Consider the following 24,872-nt stretch of genomic DNA (forward strand, 5'->3'; position numbering starts at 1 on the left):
CTGACACACCTTTACATACTCTCTCATCCATTAAAATCTGGCACTGTCCCCAGACTTATTCATTTTTAATCCATTATTCATTGTAAAGCCATCACATACTCTTAAAGCAAGTTTAAATCATTGATTTAAATGAAATAGGTGGTATCCCATTTGCACAAACTTCCTATTGTGCTACTTTTTTTCCATACTACTATTAGTAGTGATGGCACTGTGCTGTTTTCCTATGGCTTGAAGCCCATTGCTTCCAGTTCTCCCACCCCCTGGAAGTGCAAAGTAATTATTCATTTCCAACTCCCTGGGCCATCTTTTGATTCGTACCAGCAATTTCCTTCAGCTTTCATTACTTTTTTGGTTTTATAAAATATCATTTAATCTACTTCCTACATTTTCTTTGAGCCTTTCATAAAAGGCTCTTCCTATCTTAACTGTAGTCTAGTGTACTCATTGAAAATCATATCATAATTTCTCATTACTTTATTTGTACGACTTATTACTACAAATAAAAATAGGAAGTGAATTAACTCCATTATGAGAGGGGGAAAAACTCATTTTGTTTGAAACAATCTAAAGTGATACTGGATCTATGATGGTCTTTTCAAACACGCAAATAATTTCTGATCCACCAAGGATAATGCAGGCATTTAACCCCGCCTCCCTTTTTTCCCCCCCCTATTGAACGAGTTCAGTATCAGTATTTCAGTATTCAGTATTTTCCGTCCCACTTTTCAAGATATTGCAATCTTGGTCCAACAAGTGCTATACAACCCATCCCTGATGCAGATGCAGACGAGGTATCTACATCTTAGAGATTTTGGAATTTGCCTCCATGCAAACTTTGTTTCACTCTTCTAGTCTGCTGGTGTCTCCCTTCTTCCCCCATGTCAGTGTGTGTGTGTGTGTGTGTGTGTGTTATTCAAAGACCTCACATGGGTAAAGTATAGCCATATTCAAACCAGCAAGTCACACACTAGGAATTCAGATGGGGGCAGGATGGTGGATGGTTATTAATGAGCATTGCTATTTTCTAATCTGATCAACATACCTATCTGGTTCTCTCCCGCTCTCCTTTTCTCCCTTTTGCTCTCTTTTTTGTCCCCATGTACTCCACTAACAGCTCTTTCTGACTCTCAACAAATGGTATTTCAGTCTCTTAGCTGAATCATTTCTCTGAAGAAATTAGGCAAAAGGGTGGTGAAGGAACAGATTGCGTCAATGCCACAAAACCAGGACCAGCTTTCTGTAATTAGAAGGTGCATTAAAATTCCAAGCATGTCCCTTTCTAAGCCAGGATTGGAGGGGGTGGGGGGAAAATGAGGTAAATCCCTTCCTTCCCCCCCCCCCCACACCAGCACCAGGAGCCTAACCAACCCTGAATGATCCTGCTCCATCCTTTCCTTCACCCCTCCTGCCATGCAAATGGGGACTGAACCAGCTGCGAAGCAAGACAATCAAGTGTTTCATTAAAAAAGGACCCAGTTCAGTATTGGCTGGGTAGGAAAGACAAGAAGTGAAAATGCCAGCTCCTTTCAAAAGAACAGCCAAAGAATCCAGAGGGAAAGAAGGAATACAAACTCTGATTTCTTCAAACTCCTGGGAGGTTCACCTAAATCCCTTTTGCCACCATGCTCATAGGGAAGATTGGGATGCCATGGCTGAGATAGATAGATAGATAGATAGATAGATAGATAGATAGATAGATAGATAGATAGATAGATAGATAGATAGATAGATAGATAGATATAGATTGATTCTGCAATTGGTTTCTTAAAAACAAACAGTCTCTTCTTCCAGCCATGTTCATCGCTTTTTCCTAAGATCTCCCAAATTCAGTATTTCTGGAAAGTATTCAGGAAACAATTTCTCCATTCAGTCAGATTTATGAAATGCCATCTTCCCCATACTTGGCCAAAATGCTCTGATCTCCAAACCTTCCCAAGTGCCTCCTGCTTGCCCACTTCTCTTGTTGAGAGATTAGGAGGGACAGATAAAATTAGCAGAATTGTGGCCATCCCTGGATGATCCAGTCTACAAGAAATGCTTAATTAAACAACAACAACAACAACAAAAGAAATACAGAGTCCATTCCATACCACACACACACACACACACTGCTATCCAACCTACAACCCAGACTGCTGAAAATATTTGTGAGTCTCACTCCCCCAGCCTTCCTAACTTACCAATGGGAAGCTGGTTGGAATTAAAACAATAAGGAGAAACTCCTTCAAGGAAAATGAACAGCATCTGCCAACTGGTGTCTGCATGTTTATTTCTACCAAGGTCTACTTGTATGCTTAAAAAAAAATATTGTGTGTGCAGATACATGATAGATAGATAGATAGATAGATAGATAGATAGATAGATAGATAGATAGATAGATAGACAGACAGACAGACAGACTATTTTGTCTTGTTTTTTAGCCCCACTTTCTAAATAGCAACCTCAGGGTTGATTGTGGGGGCGAGGGGGAGGAATGGAAGAGAATGAATCCTCCACCGCTAATTTTGTTGGAATATCCACACGTTTCAGTGGCGTGCAGGACCCAACTCACGTCTCCGATTGAGCGTCCTGCAAGAATATTTATTCGGCACAATTTTCAGTCACTGCATTGAACGCCAGCCTTGGCAAGCAAATTGCATTTCCTATCGCAGTTGAGGGAGCCTGGATTCCCTCTCTCTCTCTCCCCCGTTCTTTCATGGGAAGAAAAGAAAAGAAACCTCAATCCCATCTCCCTCGCTCGCTCCCTCTCCACTCCTCTTTCCCCAGTGACCGCTGATTTGGCAAAGCCATCCGATTCCGGATTCGCGGAATGAACGAGGTTCGCGGAATAAACGAGGGGAAACCTTGAGAAAGGACAACGCGGCGTCCGCACACCTCGGGAAAAGCCCGAGTCGCCGGCCACCATCCCCACCATCCTCCCAGCGTTCACTTGCAAACCCCCCCTTTTTTCCTCCTCCCCACCTCTCTCTCTCTCTCCTCCGGCTTCTTGGGGAGGGGAGGGGGTGTCACATCCCTTTGCCCCGCGCCCTTACCTTTCACAGAGGAGAGCATCCAGAAAAAGACGAGGTTCCCCAAGGTAAATCCACTTTTAATCCCCATGATTTTGCCCAAGATGCACAAGTCCGGGCGGCCGCATTTCCCACATCCCCTTTGCCCCAGATCTGCGGCGACGGCGACGGCGTCGGCTTTCCTTGGCCAGGTAGTGTCTTTGCAGTTGTAGGAAATCCTTTGCATCTTTTCCTCCGAAGCGAACGAGCGGAGCGAACGAGCTTCTCCTTACGCCGTCACCACCCCACCCCCACCCCGATAGGAAGGAACTGCTGGCTTGCCTGCCTGCCTTAGCCGTTGCCCCCCAACCCACCCCTTCTTCTTCGCCTTCTTCTTCTTCCTCCTCCTCCTCTCCTCCTTGTTCGCTTCGGTCCAAGGCGCAGTGGAGGAGTTCGCGCGGAGTGGCGTATGTGTGTGGGGTGTGTGTGTGTGTGTGTGTTGATGGTGCGCGGTCACAGCTCCAAGTGAACGGCGTTTCTGGGATACCACAGCAACCTTGACGAGCAGGACTCAACCATCTCTTCGGCGGGGGCAGCGAGGCTCTCGGCTCAAGCAAGCCGATTCTGCCGCCAAGCCAGACCGAGGCTGCCCCGAACGCCTTGCCACTAGCTTTCTTCGTTCTCTCGAGAGGAATGATTCTTTATATGTATATATAAAGAATCAAGAAACGAGCTGCGGGAAGCACATCTCAGGAGCGGAGCGCCACGAAATTGACTTACTGGCGTTTCGAAATTGACTAGCTTCGCGCTCTCTCGCTCTCTCAGTTTGCGGGGGTCTATGGAGCAAAAGCGGCTTCTCCTCTTTTCCTTATTCTTTCGCCACTCTTTAGGAAACCTTGGCGTGTGTGTGTGTGTGTGGGGGGCAGTGTTACTGTTGGGGGGGAGGGGATTTCTATTGGGAATAATTATGATTGGGGGGTCGGGGGGGTTGGGGGAGAAGGTTGGGGCGGGGGAAAAGCTAGCCTTCCCGTAGGGAAAAATAAAATAAAATAAACATCCTTAATACCCCAAATCGGATGTTCGCGGGATAGGATTCAGCACCCTCGTCAAGAAACAACCGAGAACCCGTTGAAGCAGGCGTTGTTCCATGCCCGCAGGCGGACGGTATATAAAAGAAGGGAGAGAGGACGCAGCTGCCCTGGAGCCTGGAACGGTCGCTCAGCGCACAAACGTGCGCGAAGGGCAGCCGGGCCCAAGAGCGCCCGCGCCGGTGACTACCTTGTTCTTCCCCCCACTTCCCCCTCAATCATGGCTCCCTGTGTTCCCCTCGGACGTGCAGTGTCCTGGATAACGACGGTGGTGCGGTCAAGGTTGACGCTAATACCAGCGACCGGGGGGGGGGGGGCAAGGGGGGTTGGAGAGGGACGGGAAACTAGCAAGCTGGGCGAACAGGCCTCGATTTTGGCGTCCACCCCAAAGCAATACAGACGCCTTCCCTTCCTTCCCGAGTGTTTCCCCTCCCCATCAAAGGCCTCTTCTGGCTTCCTCTCCGAGTCCCCCTACCCCACCCATCCCCCCCCCTCACCTCTCCTAGACATGAGAGCCCAACCGTGGCTCTTAAATTTGACAAGTTGCCCGAAAAGAGGGCGGGGACCCCAACCCGGAGCGATTGGCGGGGTGGGTGAGTGGAGAGAAAGAGAGACAGAAGAAGAGCTTTTTGCAACTGAGGCGCGGCGGGGGGGGGAAGGAAGGGAGGGAGCGGGGAAGAGAGGAGAGGGATGCCCGGCTGGAACCGCAAAGAGGCGCGCTCGACTGGTGGTCCGAAAGGGTTAAGATCAGGCAAGGAAAGAGCTTTTGCGCCATCTACCGCACGCCAAAGGAGTGGCGGCTTCTTTTTGATATCTGTAAAGGTGGGGGTGGTCGGCGGGGTCAGCCCCCACCTAAAGAGGAAAGCCGCTTTGGGGTTTCTATCCTCATCCTCAACGCCACTATGGCCGGTGAAGGCCACGTTTTGTCAGCGAAGGCATGAGAGATGAAGAGCGTGGGGGCAAAAGGGCGGGAAAGTTAGCGCAGGGGGAGGGGAGGGAGGGGGTGCGTGCGCGCGCCTGTGTCGGGGAGGGGGAGAGAGCAGAGCAGAGGTTTTCCACAGCTGCTCCCGGCGCTCCCTTCCTCCACCTTCACTTGTGAAAAGCGGCGCCAATCTTGGGATATCGTGTGAAAGCGATGCTGGGCGGCGGGCTGAGCAGAGAGAAGGTGCTAGAGGCGGGTGGTGGTGGGTGGGGTGGTGGAAGGAAAACGAGATTCGCTTCCTTGTCTTCCTTGAAGTTGTGAAAGCTCCAACACTGGACGGTTTTTAAGAAGAGATTGGACAACCGTTTGTCTGAAATGGTATATAGCGCTTCTTGCCTAAGCAGGGGGTTGGACTAGAAGACCTCCAAGGTGCTTCCCAACTCTGTTATTCTATTCTATTTTGTAGGACTGGCTCTATTCTTAGGAGTGATCTTCCATCTACTTGTGAGCTCGGCATTTGCCTGTAGGTAATTTAATATCTGTTTTCATTGGATTGATATCCACCTTTAGAAGACAGTGGTTTTGAGTAGATCTCTGCTTCGACAGGCTAAGTAAAATATCTGGAAGTACAGTCAGAGTTGCAAGTTTTGGTTTTTCATCTGAGACTGAACCATAAGGTAAGGTCTCCATGCAGTTAGGATTGACTCTTGGTAACCATCATCCATGTAGTTTTAGAAGCAATTTGTCATTCCACTCTTTCAGGACATATTTACAATCTCTGTGGTACTCTTCCCATCCAATTTTAACCAAGGGGCCACCTTGGCTTAACCTTTTTGAATCCAAACAAGATGCTGTTGAGTTCCCACGTCCACATCATAATTGCAGAGAAATTTTTTTTTTAAAGGCAACAGAGTTCATGAGTAGGGCATTTGCCTTGCACACAGATTAATTTTGCCAACTGAATAACTGATATCGCTATTGAAGCTGTAAAAAAAAGAAATCATGGTTGAAAGTCTAAAAGTCAGTAGCAATAATGCCAGGCTGGTTTAATGGAGAACCAGCTGGTTTCCAGGTCTTGGTTGCAACTCCCAGCAGTTCTAGCCAACATAGTTAATAGTGAAGGACAATGAGACTTGTAGTTTAGAAAGATATGGCTAAATTGAGTCTGACCCAATGAGTGTCAGTTTCCTGTGTTTTAAAATATATTCCTGAGCTTAGAAAAGTCACTGTTGTATATTTGGAAGAGGGAAATTTGTTTTCTTTCTATATTTTTTCCCAAGAGCAGAAGGATAATCTTAGTTTGCTTAACCATGGGTAAACCATAATTAGCTTCACTCACGCACCCCACTTAAGCCAAAGAATTTACAAATTAGATACAATAGGTAGGTTCACCCATTATATTTTGTTTGTTTCATTTTATCTCCCCATTGTCATTTTATAAATGTCAAGATGGCAAAGATACTCAATGTTGCTTTCTCCTACTTTCCCCACAACAACGATCCTGTGAGTGAATTAGGCTGAGAGAAAGTACCCCCAAATCATCCAGCTAATTTTCTTGTTTAAAGTAGGATTAGAACTCCTTGTGTCCTGGTTTCCAGCCTGGTGCCTTGCTAGAACAAACTGACCAAACAAATGATCTTTATCATTTAGTGCGACATGTGGATCTAGCACAGAGGTCCCCAAACTTGACAACTTTAAGTCTTGTAGACTTCAACTCCAGAATTCCTCAGTTGAGGAATTCTAGGAGTTGAGGTCCACAAGTCTTAAAGTTGCCAAGTTAAGAGATCTCTGATCTAGCATATCACTGAAACAAACCTGAAAAGCAAAGTTATGGTTTGCCTGTTTGGCTGCTTAATTCCCACTGGACATTCTTTAGGATTTTGCATTCTTTAATTGTCTTCCTTGTTTGACTTGGGATTCAGCACCATACAACTTGGCTTGTCCTCTCTATCTCTCTTCATCCAGTTTTCTGGTTTTCTGAAAGCAAAATTATTTGTGCTGCTGGCAGAGTCCTCTGCTGGTAGAAAGTGATCTCAAGCAACAGAAAGAAATTTCAGCCAGAGAAATAATGTGTGCCTCACTCATGTGGTCCTGGATTAGAAGTGTGATCTACACATTTCAAAAAAGTCTTTTTCAATAGTAGGTCCAGTTTAAAGGCTGGGTTCCCACAGCCTACAACCTGAATTACCTTTTCAGGTTAGTCTAACAAATTCTGGGGACCCATCAAATAATTGGAAAGCTGAGTCCATTTTTAAAAACGTTCACCAATTTTCTTTATTTTATTTTATTTTAATTTAACATCTTCATGTCTGTAGGAATTTATAGGTGAAACATTGAAGAGTTTGAAGATAAACATTTTTTTAAAAAAATGTGTTTTTTTTAATTGTAAGCCATCAGTAATCATTTAATAAAAAAACAATCAAACAAATTCTTTCTGAGGTCTGGGAAACCAGCCATTCACAGAAGATTACCTCCTCTGCATGAATCTATTAAGCAGATGAATATAGGTACCTTTTTTTTAATCATCCAGGAATTCATTTTCTAAAAGTACATAATGAAGAATTTGGGATGTCTATGTCAGGTCCATACATGAAAATCCAATTAAACTGATTTATTGCTACAAAGCCTATTTACAAGAATCTTCTCAAATAATAGCAACTGCTTAGAGTTAAATAAAGGCCAAGAGAATTCAGGGGGAAGTTGGATTTAAGTTCATTTGTGGCTATGTTATGATTCTAAGCCAGAGGTGGTATTCAGCAGGTTCTGACCAGTTCTGGAGAACCAGTACCAGAAATTTTGAGTAATTCGGAGAACCGGCAAATATCACCTCTGACTGGCCCCGCCCCCATTCTCTGCTTCCCAAGTCCCAGCTGATTGGCTGGGTCTTCTTTGGTTGCCCTGCACAGGAGAACGGAGCTGAAAAGCAGGTTAGTGGGGTGGGGAGAGAATGGAACCCCACCCCAGGAGTGGGGTGGGAATGAAGATTTTACAGTATCCTTCCCCTACCACACCCACCAAGCCACACCCACCAAGCCACACCACGCCCAAAAAGCCACACCCACAGAACCGGTAGTAAAAATTTTTGAATCCCATCACTGTTCTAGACTAATTCCCCTTTTAACTCTGCCCCCCAGTTTTTCCATTCATTCTCCTATGGACTATCTCCAATAGCTCAGCTTTCCTCAACCCAGTAATTTTCAATTTTCACTATGAATCTCAGTATCCTTTGCCAGAACACCCATACATGATTGGAGTTGTAACTTGATATATTTGAAGGTAAATATCCTGGCTTGACACTGAAAGGAAAGGGGCAGTTTCCTTCCGTAAATGCTTCTATCAAATATAATTTGAATAGGTGTCTCCCACAGTGATGAGAAATGAAGTATGATGGCCACTTCTCCAGGAAAGGATAGTGGATCTAAAATATTTCTTGATTACCTGAAATATCAGAAATAAAACATCCCAGCCTGGTCCATAATTCATATTTCCATTTCTCCGTTGGAGAAAGCTGACTTTGTTATAAAGAAAGGCTGCCAAAAATAAGGCAGCAGACTACTTACGCATAATGTCTTTTTTCACTCAAAAGTGTACTTCTTTTAAATCATTGATGCGTATTTGAGAGGGGTGAATATATCAACTTCTGTTTCTCTATGTTGCTTATTTTTATGAATCTGTTGGATTGTTTGCCAAGCTTGAGATTTATGCTTTCAAATGCCCTAAAACTTGTGTGTATTTTGGTACAGCATTTCTGAAACATATGCATTTTGTTTGCAGTGTTACTTAGTATACTTTTATGCAAATAGTGTTTTCTGCTATATTCCATTTATGCCTATTTCATGAGGTCTTATGCATTTCCATAAGAGATTCCCTCTACTATGCTTTTTTTAAAATGAAAAGTGATAAAATGCACAGCATTTTTAAAAGTGAATTTCAAAGTGTCAGCTTATATTTATCATGTATAGCCTAACATTAAGACATATTACTCCATTTCTATATCTATTTCACTGATTTTCAGTAGGTTACTACACCAAAGTCAAGCTACAGATTTTCATGACCTGAAGACAGAATAAAAAAGTTACATTATCTCCAATATTAAATAGACTATTGCTTCCTTAGACTGTATTCCCTATATGAATCAAAATAAGATGGCAAACAGTTGCTAATTGTTTATTTGATTGCTAATATTCAACTCTACTCCTCTGTCAAAAAAAAAAAGATTTGTGTGGGGTAAGTATCTAACAAATGGATGTATAGATATATAAAATATTTTCTGCATTATCTTTATTTTTTTTATTTTGATTTGTCAATCGCTTACAAGATAACAGGTATAAGTATATACATAATTATGAATACATGAAATGGGCACATATAAGAAAAATAAAAGAAACAATAGGACAGGGACGGTAGGCACGTTGGTGCGCTTATGCACACCCCCTACAGACCCCTTAGGAAAGGAGTAAGGTCAATAGCAGACAGTCTAAGATTAAAGTTTTGGGGGTTTGGGGAAGAAACCACAGAGTCAAGTAGAGTATTCCAGACATTGACCACTCTGTTGCTGAAGTTGTATTTCCCGCAATCAAGTTTGGTGCAGTTCACTTTGAGTTTGTTCATTCATTTTTCTTGGGAATCTAATAAATGCAGATATACCCACTTACAGTATTTGTTGTTGTTAGTTGTGAAGTCTTGTCCAACCCATTGTGACCCCATGGACAACATTCCTCTAGGCCTTCCTGTCCTCTACCATGTTCTGGAGTCCATTTAAGCTCATGCCTACTGCTTCAGTGACTCCATCTTCATTCTCAGAAGCACTTATTACAGATACAATTGAGAAAGCTACGGAAAAAAAATTGTCCACAAACTAAAAGCCCTTTGATAGGCCATGAATAAAGAATGTATAACTGCTCATAGATCATTGGAATACATAAGTTTAAGAATTGGAGGAACCTGGAAGAAAAAGATATTTGAACTGTATAAACATAACAGTGTAGGATGGAGACACAATGCATGTCTTTGAAAAACTGGATGCTTAGAAAAAGTGAGGTAAGGTTTATAGAGATCTTTACATCCTAGATTAGGAATTAGTTATTAAGATTCTCATCCCCTCAGAAAAAAAGCAATCATTTATTGAATAATGACTGATTTTTTTTCTTGAGGGGTTGATCAAGACATTATTTGGATTATGCATATGCTCGAAGTGATAAGGTTAAAATGAGGATTAAGTTCAACTGAATGTTCCTTGTATGAAAAGCAAGATCATTTTAAGTGATCCAAATAATTTTAGGTTTATTGGGCAGGATCTACAGGGAAGATCTTCCGATTTTCAAAATGGTAACCTGGCAGCATGTGCTCTAATGAATTTGTTATTTGATGAACCCAAAACATAAATGGATAATTTTACTAGGCAACCAACCAATAAAATGTGATAAAATATTGGGTTCTATGATTGATTCTATGTTGCACAGGCCTTGATGTGAATTATAAAAGCAGACTCTTTTTATGGAAGGAATTCCTAGTTAGGACTAGCAATATTATGCAATATCAGCCATATTAAAATGCTTTGACACACGCTTCGTGTTTTCATTTTTTCTTTACTTTAATAAAACATATTTATATACAAAGGTTTAGTCATATTCAGACATGCACATTCACATATGTTAGTAAGAAAGATAAGATTATGTGTTGAAGTACATCTTTTGATTTTTTTAAAAAAAATGATTTTCAATATATTCAGAAATTTCAATTTATGAGAGTTCTCCAGAATTCCACCTCCATGAAATATATAAGAGTTGGGGTGTAAATGTGGATTATGTCATGTTTCTAGACTTTTCAGCTGGCATTTAATTGTACCTTAATTGCATTTTAATTGATATTGCTTTACCATTTGAATGACCACTCTACACTACCTAATTTCATTTTGTATCTTGCACTTTTTATTCAAACCATATTTTTAGTATGTTGTCATTGAGTTTAGCTATTGGGCAGTTTTAAACTGTAAATAAGTAAACAAATTCTTGCAGCATATTTGCTTTTTGGCATGATAAAATATCCTATTGATCCCATGGGTAGAGGTCAAGGATGAAAATGACTTGCCAAGGCCCATTAACTCAATCCCCATGATTAAATACTCTCCGGATTTTGAGTAGAGTGTTGAGATGGGGAATAGAAAGCTATTTCAATAATCCAATCATCAGGGTCATGCTTGCTAAAAGATGCCACTGGGAAATGATGATGTGTGATGAGCTCTCCTGATGACTTTGCTGCTTTATTTTGTATACCTGACATCTTTTTCTAATCACTCAAGAGTGAGATGGGCCAGCTCATGCTGGTTGAGTAGTTTGAATGGCTCATAAGGCAAAGATATCAATCTGTTGGGTGGAGAACAAGAAACAAGCCTGTTGAATCCTCTAAAGCAGTGGTCGCCAACCAGTGGGCAGGGAACCGCTGGTGGCCTGCGAGAAAATTTTGGTGGTCCACAGAGAAATGTCACCCCCAAAGCATCCCCCAAAGCAATTAATCCAGGCTGTGCAGGAACATAAGGTTGTGACGCCCACATGGTCCATGGGAACATACGGCTTGCGTCACTTGCATTGCAAACAACACATAGTGAGGGGAGGGGGAAAAGGCAGAGGGGCAAACTTGTCCCACTCACCCCACACACCTTGCCTGGCCACTGGGCTGCTTCGATCTACTTCTTTCTTCTGCTTTTGGCTGCACACAAGAAAAGCAACAAAAGTTGTTCTTTGTCTCCACCAAACTCTGTCAGAAATGAGTCTTTGGGACCCTGCAAGGCATCCTGCTCCAAGAGGCTGCATTGGTTTTGACAAGTCTCACAAAGACTTATTTCTGGCAGAGTTTGGGGGAGAGAAAGAAAGACTTCTGCTGCTTCTGCTGCTTTCCTTGCATGAAGCCAAAAGTCTCACTCTCCCTTTTCTTCTCCCTCTCTCTCTCTCTCTCTCCCCCACCCTCCCTCCTTCTCTCTCTCCCTGAAAATGGAGCTGGAGATGGTATCCTGCGATCCCAAATAAAGAATGATCAAATGATAGGAAAATGGGGTGGGGAATTTTCCTGAAGACTTTTTGGGGGATTTTCCCAAAAAGGGTCTCTGGTCTGCAGGATTTAAAATTATGATTTTAGTGGTCCCTGAGGTCCAAAAGGTTGGTGACCCCTGCTCTAAAACGGGTCTCCAACCTTAGCAACTTTAAGCCTGGAGGACTTCAACTCCCAGAACTCCCCAGCCAGCTCTGGGGAATTCTGGGAGTTGAAGTCCTCCAGGCTTAAAGTTGCCAAGGTTGGAGACCCCTTCTATAAAGCACTAGTATTGGTCTATCCATTGGCTTTTTGCTAAAGTCTGAAAGCAGAGAGGATACCAATTTACCTGAGAGAAAAGCATCTACAGAAATACAAGTGAAATCAATGGCTTTCATCAGTTTCCAAGTTAGCTATTGTAACTTAGATTAAAATCAGACATGTATTCAAATCAAAATCACTTTTGTGGTTCATTAATTCCGGCTTTTCACTACTGAGTTGTCTGTTTGGCTTATTTTCTCACCTCAAGGCATTTATTGAAAGCTGAATTCATAGTCATTCTAAGCTAAAAGGCAAAGCCAGCCAATATAGCTATGTTGTGATTCACTGTATAGGGTGAATCTAATCTGAATTGTCAGTAGGGCTTCCTGATCTGGACTGCACACATTTGCATGATCACAAGATGGCAGCAGTTATAGAAATTTCCAGTTCTTTGCTGCCATCTAATGGCCATTTGGATTTTGCATCAAGACCAAGTTATGCCACTGTTCCATTTAGCTCAATATTGTCTCCCTTGATTACCCACAGCAAAACTCTCAATTTTACCAGAAATGCCATTAACGGGAGTCACAGTTTTATGGGAATCTATTTATTGCTTCTGAGGGACAACTTTTCTTTCATTTGTTTTTTCTTCCTAACTCCTGTTCCCGGTTTTTCCTCTTCCATCAACCTATCCATCAAACTAAGGGTTTTCCAATTTCTTACATTTTTGGAAGACTTGCTCATTGAAATAACCTGACTTTACCTTATATAGTATCAAATGTGTTTGTGCATTTTTGCAGTGTTCCCAGGATTGTAACCCATATGCAAACTTTAATGGAAGACACATTCCTTTGTTAAATGATGTTGTAAATAGATTTGCAGTCAGATTGTTCATGGCCAACATTTAGCTTAATTTTTCATGTGATGAGTAATAGTTATCAGCACTCCTATATGAGCAAATAATAAGAACATTGATTTGAAATTAGTGTGCCTTCTAAGGAAGTACATAAAATATTTTTTCTGTTATAATTGCTAATTAACTAGGTTCTATGATTTTTTTCCATACACCTTCTAGTTGATTGGAAGCAGGGGTGGGATTCTACAGGTTTGCACCTATTCGCTAGAAATGGTTGTTAACATTCTAAGCAGTTCAGAGAACTGGTTGTTAGAAGATATTACTGGGCTAATCCTGTAAGGAAGGCAGGAAGGAAACATTCTGGTGTTGCTTTCAGAAACTGCCTCTCTGTTAACCCTTATTACATTATTGGCAGGACTAGACTTCCTTTCGCAGGAATGTCTCTGGAGTTTTTTTCCCCTCCTTTGCTGGTACTTTGCTTGTGTGGCGTGACCATTCAAAGTTACAGTAGCACTGAAAAAAGTGACTTATGACCATTTTTCACACTTACGACTGTTGCAGCATCCCCAGTCATGAGGCGAGGAGATGCATGCCTCGATGTGAGTGATGTTGAGTTGGCCACACCCAGCCAGTCACATGACCACCAAGCCACACCCACCAACTAAGCCATGCCCACAGAACTGGTTGCTAAAAATGTGAATCCCACCCCTCATTGGAAGCTACTTATCCAAAAGAAATCTGCTGGATCCCTTTATGCTTGGCAACAAAAAACAGATTTTTTTTCTGATTGATTCAGTCTTAATATTTCCCATTATCATAATTAGTCATGTCTTTGACACTTTTGTGCTGGAATTTAATGATAAATGCTCCCCATCTGTGAACAGTCACTTAAAAGATGTATAACTCTTAAAGATAGGCTCTGGGCTCTCAAGATTGGTTATACCAGCTTGGGTTTCTAAATCTCTTTTAATGTAGAGGCACTTTCTCAAACTGAAGATCAAACAAATAGGAGTTAGAAAATGGAACAACCAAAGTTCTTTGGGGATTGACTTGGACTTTTAAGAGGAGGCATTCAGGGCAAGGGGATATATACTCAAAAATCTGAGACCATGACTGAATACCCACCCAATGACTGTTGTGAACAAAAATCTTTATAAAAGGACATGGCTCCTAAAACAAATGCAGACTGTGTTAGGGCTACTAGATTTGGACTGTGCACATCCTTATGAGCACTAGATGTCGGCAAATATTAGAATCTTGGCTCGTTTTGTTGCAATCTAAAGTTTAGCTGTCCAGTTCTATTAACTCTTAACTAACAAACTTTTATGGTTCACTAGCAGCAGGTACAGACAGTTGAGGTCTCAGAGAGTGAGGACTCAGATGAGGGGCCTGCGTATGATGCAGGGATGGGGCCAGTATTATCAGAGAGTGGAGTGCTGCCTTTGGAGCTTGTGGAGGCTGGCAGCAGGGATGCAGAGGACCCTAAGGAGCCTGTGCCCAGTGTGCGTGTGCACAGGGCTGCTCGAAGGAAAGAGCAGCTGCAGCAGCACAGCGACTCCGGAATAAGGCTTCAAGGTGATGGCCCCTCCCTTAAGGGATAAAAGCCAGCCCCCAGAGGTGGTGTTATTTGCAGGAAGCAAAGAAGTTCTTGCACTTCAAGTCTTGTAGAAGTTCAGACTATCCTGGTTTGAGACTGTTGGTTTTGATTATTTCCTTGCAATTTAATCTAGTGTTCTTGGCAGCCTTGCACAACCTTGGCAAGGCTTGTTCTTATCTATTTTTAATAGCATTTACTGTGAATGAGCGGAATTGACAGAGAAGCATTAAAAAGATTTTGCTTTTATCTCTGGTGTTTGTTTACTTTGAACGAGGCTTGGGTCAGAACACAAACAGAAACTGGTGATGTTGCCTTTTTAGGTCTCCAAGATACTTACTCTTAATCCCTCCCTCACTTTATTGTCTTTTTCTCTAGACAATATATACATTTAAAAACAAAACACCAGGCTACATATACTCACCATTTTTATTTGATAAGAATGTATAAAGGGCCTAGATAAAATTAGGAACTCAAAATGTTGGTTGAAGTTGCCAGGATTTTTTGTTTTGTTTTGTTTTTAATAAAGAATTGTCCTCATCCTGTCTTCTTCCTTTTCCTCTTCCTCTTCCTCCTTCTCCTTTTTCTTCTTCTTCCTCCTCCTCCTCTTCTTCTTCCTTGTCTTCTTCCTCCTCTTCCTCCTTCTCCTCCTCCTCCTCCTCTTCCTCCTCCTCCTCCTCCTCTTCCTCCTCCTCCTCCTCCTCCTCCTCATGATTTTAAAGTCAATAAGGACTATGAACCACAACCACTCCTCATTTCCTAAACATTGGGGAGAGATATAAAGAAAGATTAGAAATACAATTTTCCAGTTCCAGTAACTACCATGTGAGCCATCTTAATAGAGCTTGAGAAGATAAACTGGGAAGGAAAGCTGCCTTAGACTCTATTGTACACATGCCAACTAGAATGGAGTGGCCAATAGTTGGCAGAGTATAAGCAACTTCATATATATTACCCTGGCAAAGCAAAGCAGATTGCTAGAAAAAGCTGGAAACTTAAGTGTTAAATAACTATTTGCAAAGGGAAAATAAACCTGAAGTCTGTTTATACACCCATGGTCTTGCACACCAAACGCAAATATTCCAACAAAGTTCATTATTTTTGCCTTGACATCAAGAAATTCCATGAATCTTAGGTGAAATGAAGATCACATCTTCATCTATTACTTAAATTTCTATATCTATAAAAGCTAATGCAGCACTGGGCATTCTAAAACCCTAGGGATGTATGAGACCCTCTTCTTATTTTTACAGGGGCCCTAGTTTAATTTCAGAACCCTCTCTAAGTAAGCAATTTATGCCTCTAGAAAAGGCCTGTCCAACTGTCCCACGGGCCGGATGCAGCACGCGCTGGTCACGCCCACACCCATTTCAGCAAAGGGGGGGGAAAAGTCTTGATATGTCACATGATGCTGCCATGACAACATGAGTTTGACACTCCTGCTCTAGAATATATATATGATATATAAATGCATCATTTCATTTCCCAGCTTGCTGCCATGTGAGAAGGAAAAAGAGAGAAGGAAAAAAAATAACAGCATCAGGCAGATAAAGAGAAATGGATGCAAAAAAAGGGGAGGAATTGGAATGCCATAAATTTGGTTTTATATCAATTCTTTTATTCCAAGCCAACTTTATTATACAATATTATATACTCCCCTCTATCCCTACATTTGCAAAAAAAGATATGATTATGTGAGAGACAGAAACTTTTTTAGCTAAAAATACAAGCTAAATCTGAGACCATCTGTATGTCAGATAGGATTAAAATTCCTCTCAATGATTAAAAGAAAAAAACAGTTTATAATGCTAATATGTAATTTAATATTCAAGATAACAGTTGGGAAAAATTATGCAGTACTTATTTTATTAGCTAAAGTAATTGCTTCTGAGTTATAAAACATAATTTTGACTCCATTCTCATGATATCACTTTCAGGGTTGAGAGTTTTTTCTTCAGTATTCTTTTTTTTTTCTTCAGTTTTAGACTTTTAAATTCTATTAATAGTGAATGAGAAAAGCATGGAAAGTCTTATCTGATTCATCAGTGTCTTAATAGCAGAGGTGTTATTCAGCAGGCTCTGACCAGTTCTGGAGAACCGGTAGCAGAAATTTTGAATAGTTCAGAAAATTGCCATCTATTCTCTGCCTCCCGAATCCCAGCTGATAGGCGGGTCTCCTTTTGTTGCACTGTGCAGGAGAAGAGAGCTGGAAAGCAGGTTAGTGGGATGGGGAGGGAATGGGATTTTGCAGTAACCTTCCTCTGAAGTGGTGTGGGAATGGAGATTTTACAATATCTTTCCCCTGCCATGCTCATCAAGCCACACCCAGCAACCCATGCCCACAAAACTGGTAGTAATTTTTTTTGAATCCCACACCTGCTTAATAGGTACCTGAATTCAAACATGTATTGTTCCTCATGGAACAGTCTGAATATTGGGCCAATTAGAAATGGGGTGGAACATTATTCTTAGCTCGTATTCATATATAAATCTGGTGGTGTACCTCTTTCGTATCATAGATACATTTGAAAAAGAGATTTCTCTCTATGCCCTGATGGAGAGAAGAGCAACCAAGATGGCCACTACAGAGTTGGGACAGCTGAAAAACATCTAAGCACAGTGTTGGAATGGAGACTGGGAACGGTGTTCAGAGAAGAGTGAGAAGAATTCATTTTATTTTTTGCCTACCCCAAAAAGACTATAAGAGAGAAGATTAAAGAACTGAGAGGCGATTTGGAAGAGGGAAGAAGAAATAGGAAATAAAAAGAGCGTAAACTTTTAAAATCTTAAAAGCAATAAATTTGGAAGAACACTAATTCAGAATTGGCAATCAGACAGGATTTGGCATTGGAAGGCATTAATTTGAATGCTGGAAATAATTGTTCTAAAAGAGAAATAATATTTGATTTTTTAAAACAAAATTTGTGAAGCTAATTGAAAGAAACAAAAAAGAGTGGCAGTGAAACTGGACTAAAAGCACCACTTGCTGATGAAAAGAAAATCCTGCAGATCCCTTCAAACTAATGTTTTAACCAAAAGAAGAAGTTAAAAAGGAATAAAAGAAAGACACTACAGTAAGACCCCTGGAAGCTGAAATATAATTAAAGAGCAAAGAATATAAGAGGACATTATCTTTGGAATTATTGGTGACTTGGATTGATTAACTGGAAAGAAAGATCTAAGAATATTGATATTAAAAAAGAGACACTGGATCAAATAAAATAAAATTAGTGGATACTGGACAATTGGAATAATAAGCAATACAAAGATGAGTGACTTATGTAAAGAAATAAAGATGGACCTTCGAGCCATGAATGAGATGTAAAACAGAATGTTGGATTTATTTGTTTGTTTGTTTGTTTGTTTGTTTATTTAGTCAAACAATTATTAGATAACAGGTATAAGTATAAACATGGTTATAAATACATGAAATGGATACGAATAAGAAAAAAGAGAAACAATAGGACAGGGACGGTAGGCACGTTTTGGTGCACTTATGCACGACCCCTAAAGACCTCTTAGGAAAGGAGTGAGGTCAATAGTAGACAGTTGCAGATTTTGGGGTTTGGGGAAGAAACCACAGAGTCAGGTAGAATATTCCAGACATTGACCACTCTGTTGCTGAAGTCGTATTTCCTGCAATCAAGTTTGGTGCAGTTTATCTTTAGTTTGTATCTATTTTGTGCTCTTGTATTGTTTTGGTTGAAGCTGAAGTATTTATGTACAAAAATACAGAATACATAAACATTTAGAAATGGTGATGATAGTAGAAGAAGAACAAAGAACAAAGAAAGGGAGGGGGCAGAAGAGAGAGAAAACAGTGAAATGGTACAAAAAGAATAACAAATAATGCAGAAGAAGAAAAAGGAAATTGAATTTGAGATGTTTATGATAGATGTAATAAATAAGGGGAGAAAGACTGAGATTGGAATGCTGATAAATGAAATGGCTAGGAAATTACAGAAAGGAGATCAGAAGTGGATGGGGATAAACTTCAAAAAATGGGAGAAAAAATATCAGAAACTGATTAAGAATAGAGGAAGGACTAAGTGGGAAAGCCAAAACATAATAGAAAATGATAAGCAAGCAAAGAAATAATGAATTAATATAAAAGAGAGACTTAGAGACAATGGTTAGAAATGGAAAAGAAGGGGACTCTACATGAAAAGGTATTTTAGTGGTAAAATATATAAAATAGATTTTGAGGAGCTTGGACTAAGAACTAGAATAAGAATAATTAAAATAAAACAGACATGAAAATAAGAATTGATAATAGATTAACCAAGCAAGACAGAAAAATGTTCATGGAAGATAAAAAGTGATTAATATTTAAGAGATGAAAAGGAATACTATGTGGAACGCAACAAAGAATAGACATAATCATATAGAAGGATAATATTTATAATGAATTATATACTTTGTTATTTATATATATAAGGTAGTGAGGTTATAATGTTGATACTATTGGCTACAAGAAAAAACTCTGAGCCAAACCAAAACCCGGAACGTCACATCACAGCCACTGTCAATATGAGAGGGAAAAAAAGTCAATTCCATTTCCTTTGCCTTTCTCTTTCACCACTTAAGATCTTTTTTAGGAATAGTATTAGTCTTTAAAATTCAGGTTCCAGGTACCTTAAATGGATATTCTCCATTCAACCCGGTCAATCAAACTTTCTCCTTTAAACTTCCTCCTGCACAATCTTGTCCAGTCAGGTTCTTCTTTGAGGTGGCTATTTCTGACCACCGTTGCAACCGCCTTTGGGAAAGGAAGTAATGGCCAGCTGAGGAGGAGAGATGTGGCTCTCCTCAACCCTGCTGATGGCTGCCACCTCTATGGGGTGGCTTCAGCCCTGAATCCGGGTGGTTCGAGGCACTCCAGCGGTGAGCACGGATCAAAACCGTGCACGATCATGGATTTCGGTCAATCGCTGAAGAAGCCCGAACCAGAAGTCTACATTGAAAAGAACTTAAGCAAACTCTGGGAGACTATGGAGAATATGGCAGACTGGTGTGCTATGTGTCAAGGTTCCAGAAATTATCCATTCCAATCAGTAGCTCTGAGACAACCATAATCTCAAAGTACTTTATTAAAACAGAACTTGGCACGTCTGTGGAATTCCGAAACTAAAGTTTCCTCCCAGACTTCCCACAAGACTCAACCTACACCCACCCCTTTCCTTTCACATTACTGTGAACCAATCACAGCAGTAAGTTTTATTCTTCTCTGTGCCACACTCTGTAACCTTGAACTATCAAAATAATATATTTTGTCTACTAAGAGCTATTCAATTTACATCACCCCCTCCCACATTTTTCAACTGTGTGGCAGCGATGAATTCCATAGCTGACACTATGGTCCATAACAGACTGGTGTGCTATGGTGCTATGGTCGCAAAGAGTAGGACACAACAATAAGCATTGGACTGAATAGTGAACATTCAAATACCAGATTTATATTCCACAAGTATATATACAAAAGGCAGTTTTCCCATCCTGTTGAACTTTTTATTTATTGTATTTCAGTTCCGTAATTTCAGAAGTAACATCATTGATGATCTTGTCATATGATAACAGTGAATTGAAATTCCAGACACTAGAAAACACCAGATTGGAGAAAAAAAAATTCAAGGGTTTAGCTAATGTGGTTCTAAACAAGGAAACACATTAAAATTTGGAAAATTGATTATTTCATAAGTGGCTTCTTCAATACAAGAAATCCAAAAGTTTAATAATGCCCCAAAATTATGGAAATCATAGTCTATTATTTCTGACTAATAATAGGGAATTATTAAGCAGGATTGGAAACAGAATTCTTGTATTTTACAGCTAGGTTGAAAGAAGGGATTTGGATTCAGCAAAAATGTATGTATTTACAAATAATGTGCAATACAAGTTGATTGGAAGTACTCTTATTACAGTACCACAATTTTTCCCTTTTGTTATTCCTTAATCATAGCCATAAACCTTTCAATCTGCAATATTGTAACCTTGACAGAGATGATAAAAATGGAACTATAACTCAGAATGCACCTGCTGATTATGAAGCACCCCTATTCATCTCAATCAGCATTTTCTGATCAGGAAATCAAAGAACGGGAAGGATTAACAGGGTGAAAATGTAGGTAATCAGCAGAGAGTAAAAGAATGGAATCAATAAAATAAAATTGAATAAAGCGTTTTATTTATTTTTTACCTTAATCCTGGCTGAAAATACTTTTATTTAAGAAGCTGAATTATGTTATTTTTATTTGTTGTTTGCGAGCAACCCAGATCAAACTGGATTTGATAGAGAAGCTTATAGAAATTTATTTATTTAGCATATGGTGCAGTGGTGGATTCAATTTTTTTTACTACCAGTTCTGTGGGTGTGGCTTGGTGGGCATGGCTTAGTGGGCGTGGCTGGGTGGGCATGGCAGGGGAAGGTTCTGCAAAATCCTCATTCCCTCCCCTTCCCACTAACCTGCTTTTCAGCTCCATTCTCCTGTGCAGGGCAACAAAAGAAGATCCAGATGATCAGCTAGGACTCGGGAAGCAGAGAAAAATGGGGGTGTGGGCAGTCAGAGGTGGTATTTGCCGGTTCTCTGAACTACTCAAAATTTCCGCTACCAGTTCTTCAGAACTGGTCAGAACCTGCTGAATGCCACCTCTGATACAATGATGTTATAATAGCCAGGGGACTGGCTATTATAATGCTAAGACAGAGTGGTAGGTTTTGGCTGCCTGGCACTTATAGAAATGTTAACAACTGATAAACTACAGCTTCATTGCAGAAAATTTGAGCAACACAGTCACACAAAAGTCCTGATTAGGATAATTACATTAATTACTGCATATCAAAACAACTGTATTGTGTAGTGTTGGTAGTGTTGAAAAAATGTTCTCTCTCTCTCTCCCCCTCTCTCTCACACACACAGACATATATGAGGGTGATTGTGTGTGTGCTTTTTCAAACTAAATTATATACTTTGAGTTGCTGAGCAGATACAAAATATACCCTCAAATCTTTTGAAGAAAAGCATGATAGAACCGCAATATACAATTAATTGCTCAGGAAGATCTTCTCCCTTCTATAAATATCTTCTCTGGTTTTCCAGATGTCTTTTCCTTTTCATTAAGGTTCCTTGCATCTTTTCTGAAGCATAGTCAGACATACTTTTGGTCAGGGCCTGGTTTCTGTCACTACAGATTTTTGTAACCATTATAAGAATGAAAATGGGATGTAGCTTATTGAATAGTTAGCTGTACAGATCTCTCTTTCTCTGGCTTTTTAGAGAAAGATTATTCCATTTGGGAGAAAACAGTTCTGTCATGACATCTTAATGGCCTCTGGAGGAGAAAAAAGAAAAAAGAAAAGAAAGAAAAAAGAAAAGAAAGAAAAAAGAAAGAAAGAAAATAATAGTGTCAGAGAAAGCAGTGGCATGCAAAAGCATTTTCCTCTAAATGATAAATCTGTTATTATTCTGAATTAATCCCCCCCCCCACTCTCTCTCTCTCTCTCTCTCTGTCTCTCTCCCTCTCTCTGTCTCTGTCTGCCTGTCTGCCTCTCTCTCTCTCTCTCTCTCTCACACACACACACACACAGAGAGAGAGAGAGAGAGTTTGCAGATAAACTTATGTTGGAGAATACTTCAAGTCCACCATCAAACATATTCCTTAATCTACATCCCTTGCAGCCAAATTTTCACTATTTTTTTAATTTCCATGATAGGAATAAAACTGCCTACTTTATGGAGTTGTGGTATAACAGTTACATAAAGTGTATTTATAGCCATTCTTAGCATGTTCATTGTCCTCATGGTAGGCTACTTAACGTAGACTACCTTGTTAAACAATATCCAGATGGAGGCAAGAGATTTTCTTGTCTGGTATGGATTGCATTGTGGTATTCTACGTTCTATTTCCATTTCTAGTAGAGATAAATACTCCTATTCTACAAGGGCCAAATGCAACTCCGTCTTCATTCTGGCAACTCCTCTAAGTCTTTCTGGATAACAATTGTGGGGGATCTTTGAAGGCCCTTTTTGTATTTTTTAGGCAATGGAAGTGGAAAAATAGTTATAGTTAGCCTCTGTAATGTTAAAGCATCCCTTACAGACACAAGAACCACACTTATCAACCATTCCTAGTCAGTGCAACACTTAGGTGCAAGATTAAATTATTCTTTGTCAGAATCTTCCCATTCATCCGGTCTACTATATCTATATCAGGAATTCTATGAATATTCTGAAAGTTATCAGGATTTGGCACTTTGGAAATATTTAGATGTAGGAATTAGAATTCCATTTGTACTAAGAACCACATGATGCGGTACGCAGAACTGTTCCTTCAACTAATTTTCAGACCCTTATTAGTTCACTCGTGCCTATAAAACCTGTGTAACTGCTGAAGTTTTTTTTAAAAATTAATTTCAATCACAAATTTACTTTTATTGTTATCCTCTCCATAGGAGGACAATTTCATATCATCAAGAGCTCTAGGTTCCATCTCTGTTTTTTTGGGTCCCAGTCATTGTAACCATAGTAATAGCTAGATACAAATGTTTTGGCTAAAGTCAAACTGGCTACTGACAACATAAAAATAGACAAGATGATATTAGAAGCAGATGATTAGGGTTAATCACAATTCTGTCTTCAGCTATGGCATCAGGACAGCCACGTCTCATGAAAGAGATATTGTTAGGAATGATAGTCACCTAACAGTTGAGTTGGCAATATATAAACCAGGATAGTTATTTAATACTGTTGTATCTTTAAGAGAGTGCTGTAATTGTGATTGGCTGAGGTTCCTCCGACGGCCATAAGATGGAGCCAGAAACCTGATTTGTTCTCTTCTTGCATTTTCCCTATTGCCTTTGCCTGATCGTTGTTCTGCTGGAATTGCTGTGAGTCTTGCAAACTGTTAGCAAACTCCATTTACTGAACTTTGTTTATGATACTGGACTTCATTTTTGAATTATCCCTGGACTGATTGTATTGAATACTACCTGCTTTAACCATGTATGATTTGTACTGTTTGTTGGACTTTGTTTACCCATTTACAAGAAGTAAAACCTACATTTCAGTGTATCTGTATGCTGGTTGTGTGTTATTCCTCATCACTTTCACTACGTTTCCCTGAGTGAACTCATTCTCCTAACGGGGAATACCTCAACAGATATTAATTATTTGAGGCCATGAAACCAGTTGTGAAAGTCATTACATGTTTTTTTAAATAAACTTTATTGAATTCTATTACATAAAAAACATAAAAAATATATAATAACAGCTGTTTCTGGTGCTTATCGTGTAACAATCATTTGTACGATATTTACAAATCTTAATTTGTGCATAATTATGTTCTTATTTTATCTATATTCTATATTTAATAATTACTTATCCTTAGTCTGTCTCCAATCTATCCAGTTATACCATTGTTCCCATATCTTATGAAATATTGAAGATTCCTTATCTTTTAAACTCAAAGTTAATTTATCCATTTCAGAACAATTTATAACTTTTTGTATAACCAGTTCCTCTACAGGTGTATATGGCTGTCTCCAACACTGGGCAAAGGCAATTCTGGCAGCAGTCAGTATTTGTAATAATAAGTATTTTGTACTCTTTACATTTTTTTTTTAAGATCCCCAATAGGAAGAGTTCTGGTTCTAGGTGTAGTTGTTCATTGGTGATTTCTTGTAGCCAATTTTGAATTTTGAGCCAGTATTTTTGAGCCTCTGGGCAAGACCACCACATATGATAATACATTTTCTTTGTATGTTACTGATTTTGTTAATTTGTGGTTTCTATTCCATACAGTCTCCCACTCTGATAACTTTATGTTATGACCAATATTTTGACCCCATGTGATCATGCATCCTTTCACTACTTCTTCTTCTAATTCTTCTTCTAGGAGATACTTGTAAATTTTGGTATTTTTTTTTAATCTGGGCCTAATAAAATTTTGTCTAATTGTTGAGGTTTCAAGTATATTCCATACTCCTTTACATCCTTTTTATATTGACTGAAAGTCATTACATGTTAAGACAGGGGTGGCATGTATCTATGGATGTGTCATGCTGTTTTCCCTCATCTGACAGGAGAAAGGAAATCTGAGTGGTTGCCATTCAGATGTGGAGCTTCTTGTGTATTTTGATGAA

The 24,872-nt window shown here is 40.0% G+C and overlaps 1 protein-coding gene across 1 annotated transcript in view; it reads right to left on the minus strand.

The window, feature by feature from the left end:
* Positions 1–3,242, minus strand: part of CSMD3 (CUB and Sushi multiple domains 3) — a 646,074-nt gene extending 642,832 nt beyond the window's left edge. Inside the window, exon 1 of the mRNA XM_087931634.1 lies at positions 3,033–3,242. Within this exon, the coding sequence (XP_087787760.1) occupies positions 3,033–3,234 (202 nt within the window). The 5' untranslated portion in view covers positions 3,235–3,242. The remainder of the gene's footprint in view (positions 1–3,032) is intronic.
* Between the last annotated feature and the right edge of the window lie 21,630 nt (positions 3,243–24,872).

The sequence above is a fragment of the Pseudonaja textilis genome, chromosome 3 (genome assembly GCF_049901715.1).
Source record: "Pseudonaja textilis isolate UNSWEBS1 chromosome 3, rPseTex1.2, whole genome shotgun sequence".
Classification (NCBI taxonomy): domain Eukaryota; kingdom Metazoa; phylum Chordata; class Lepidosauria; order Squamata; family Elapidae; genus Pseudonaja; species Pseudonaja textilis.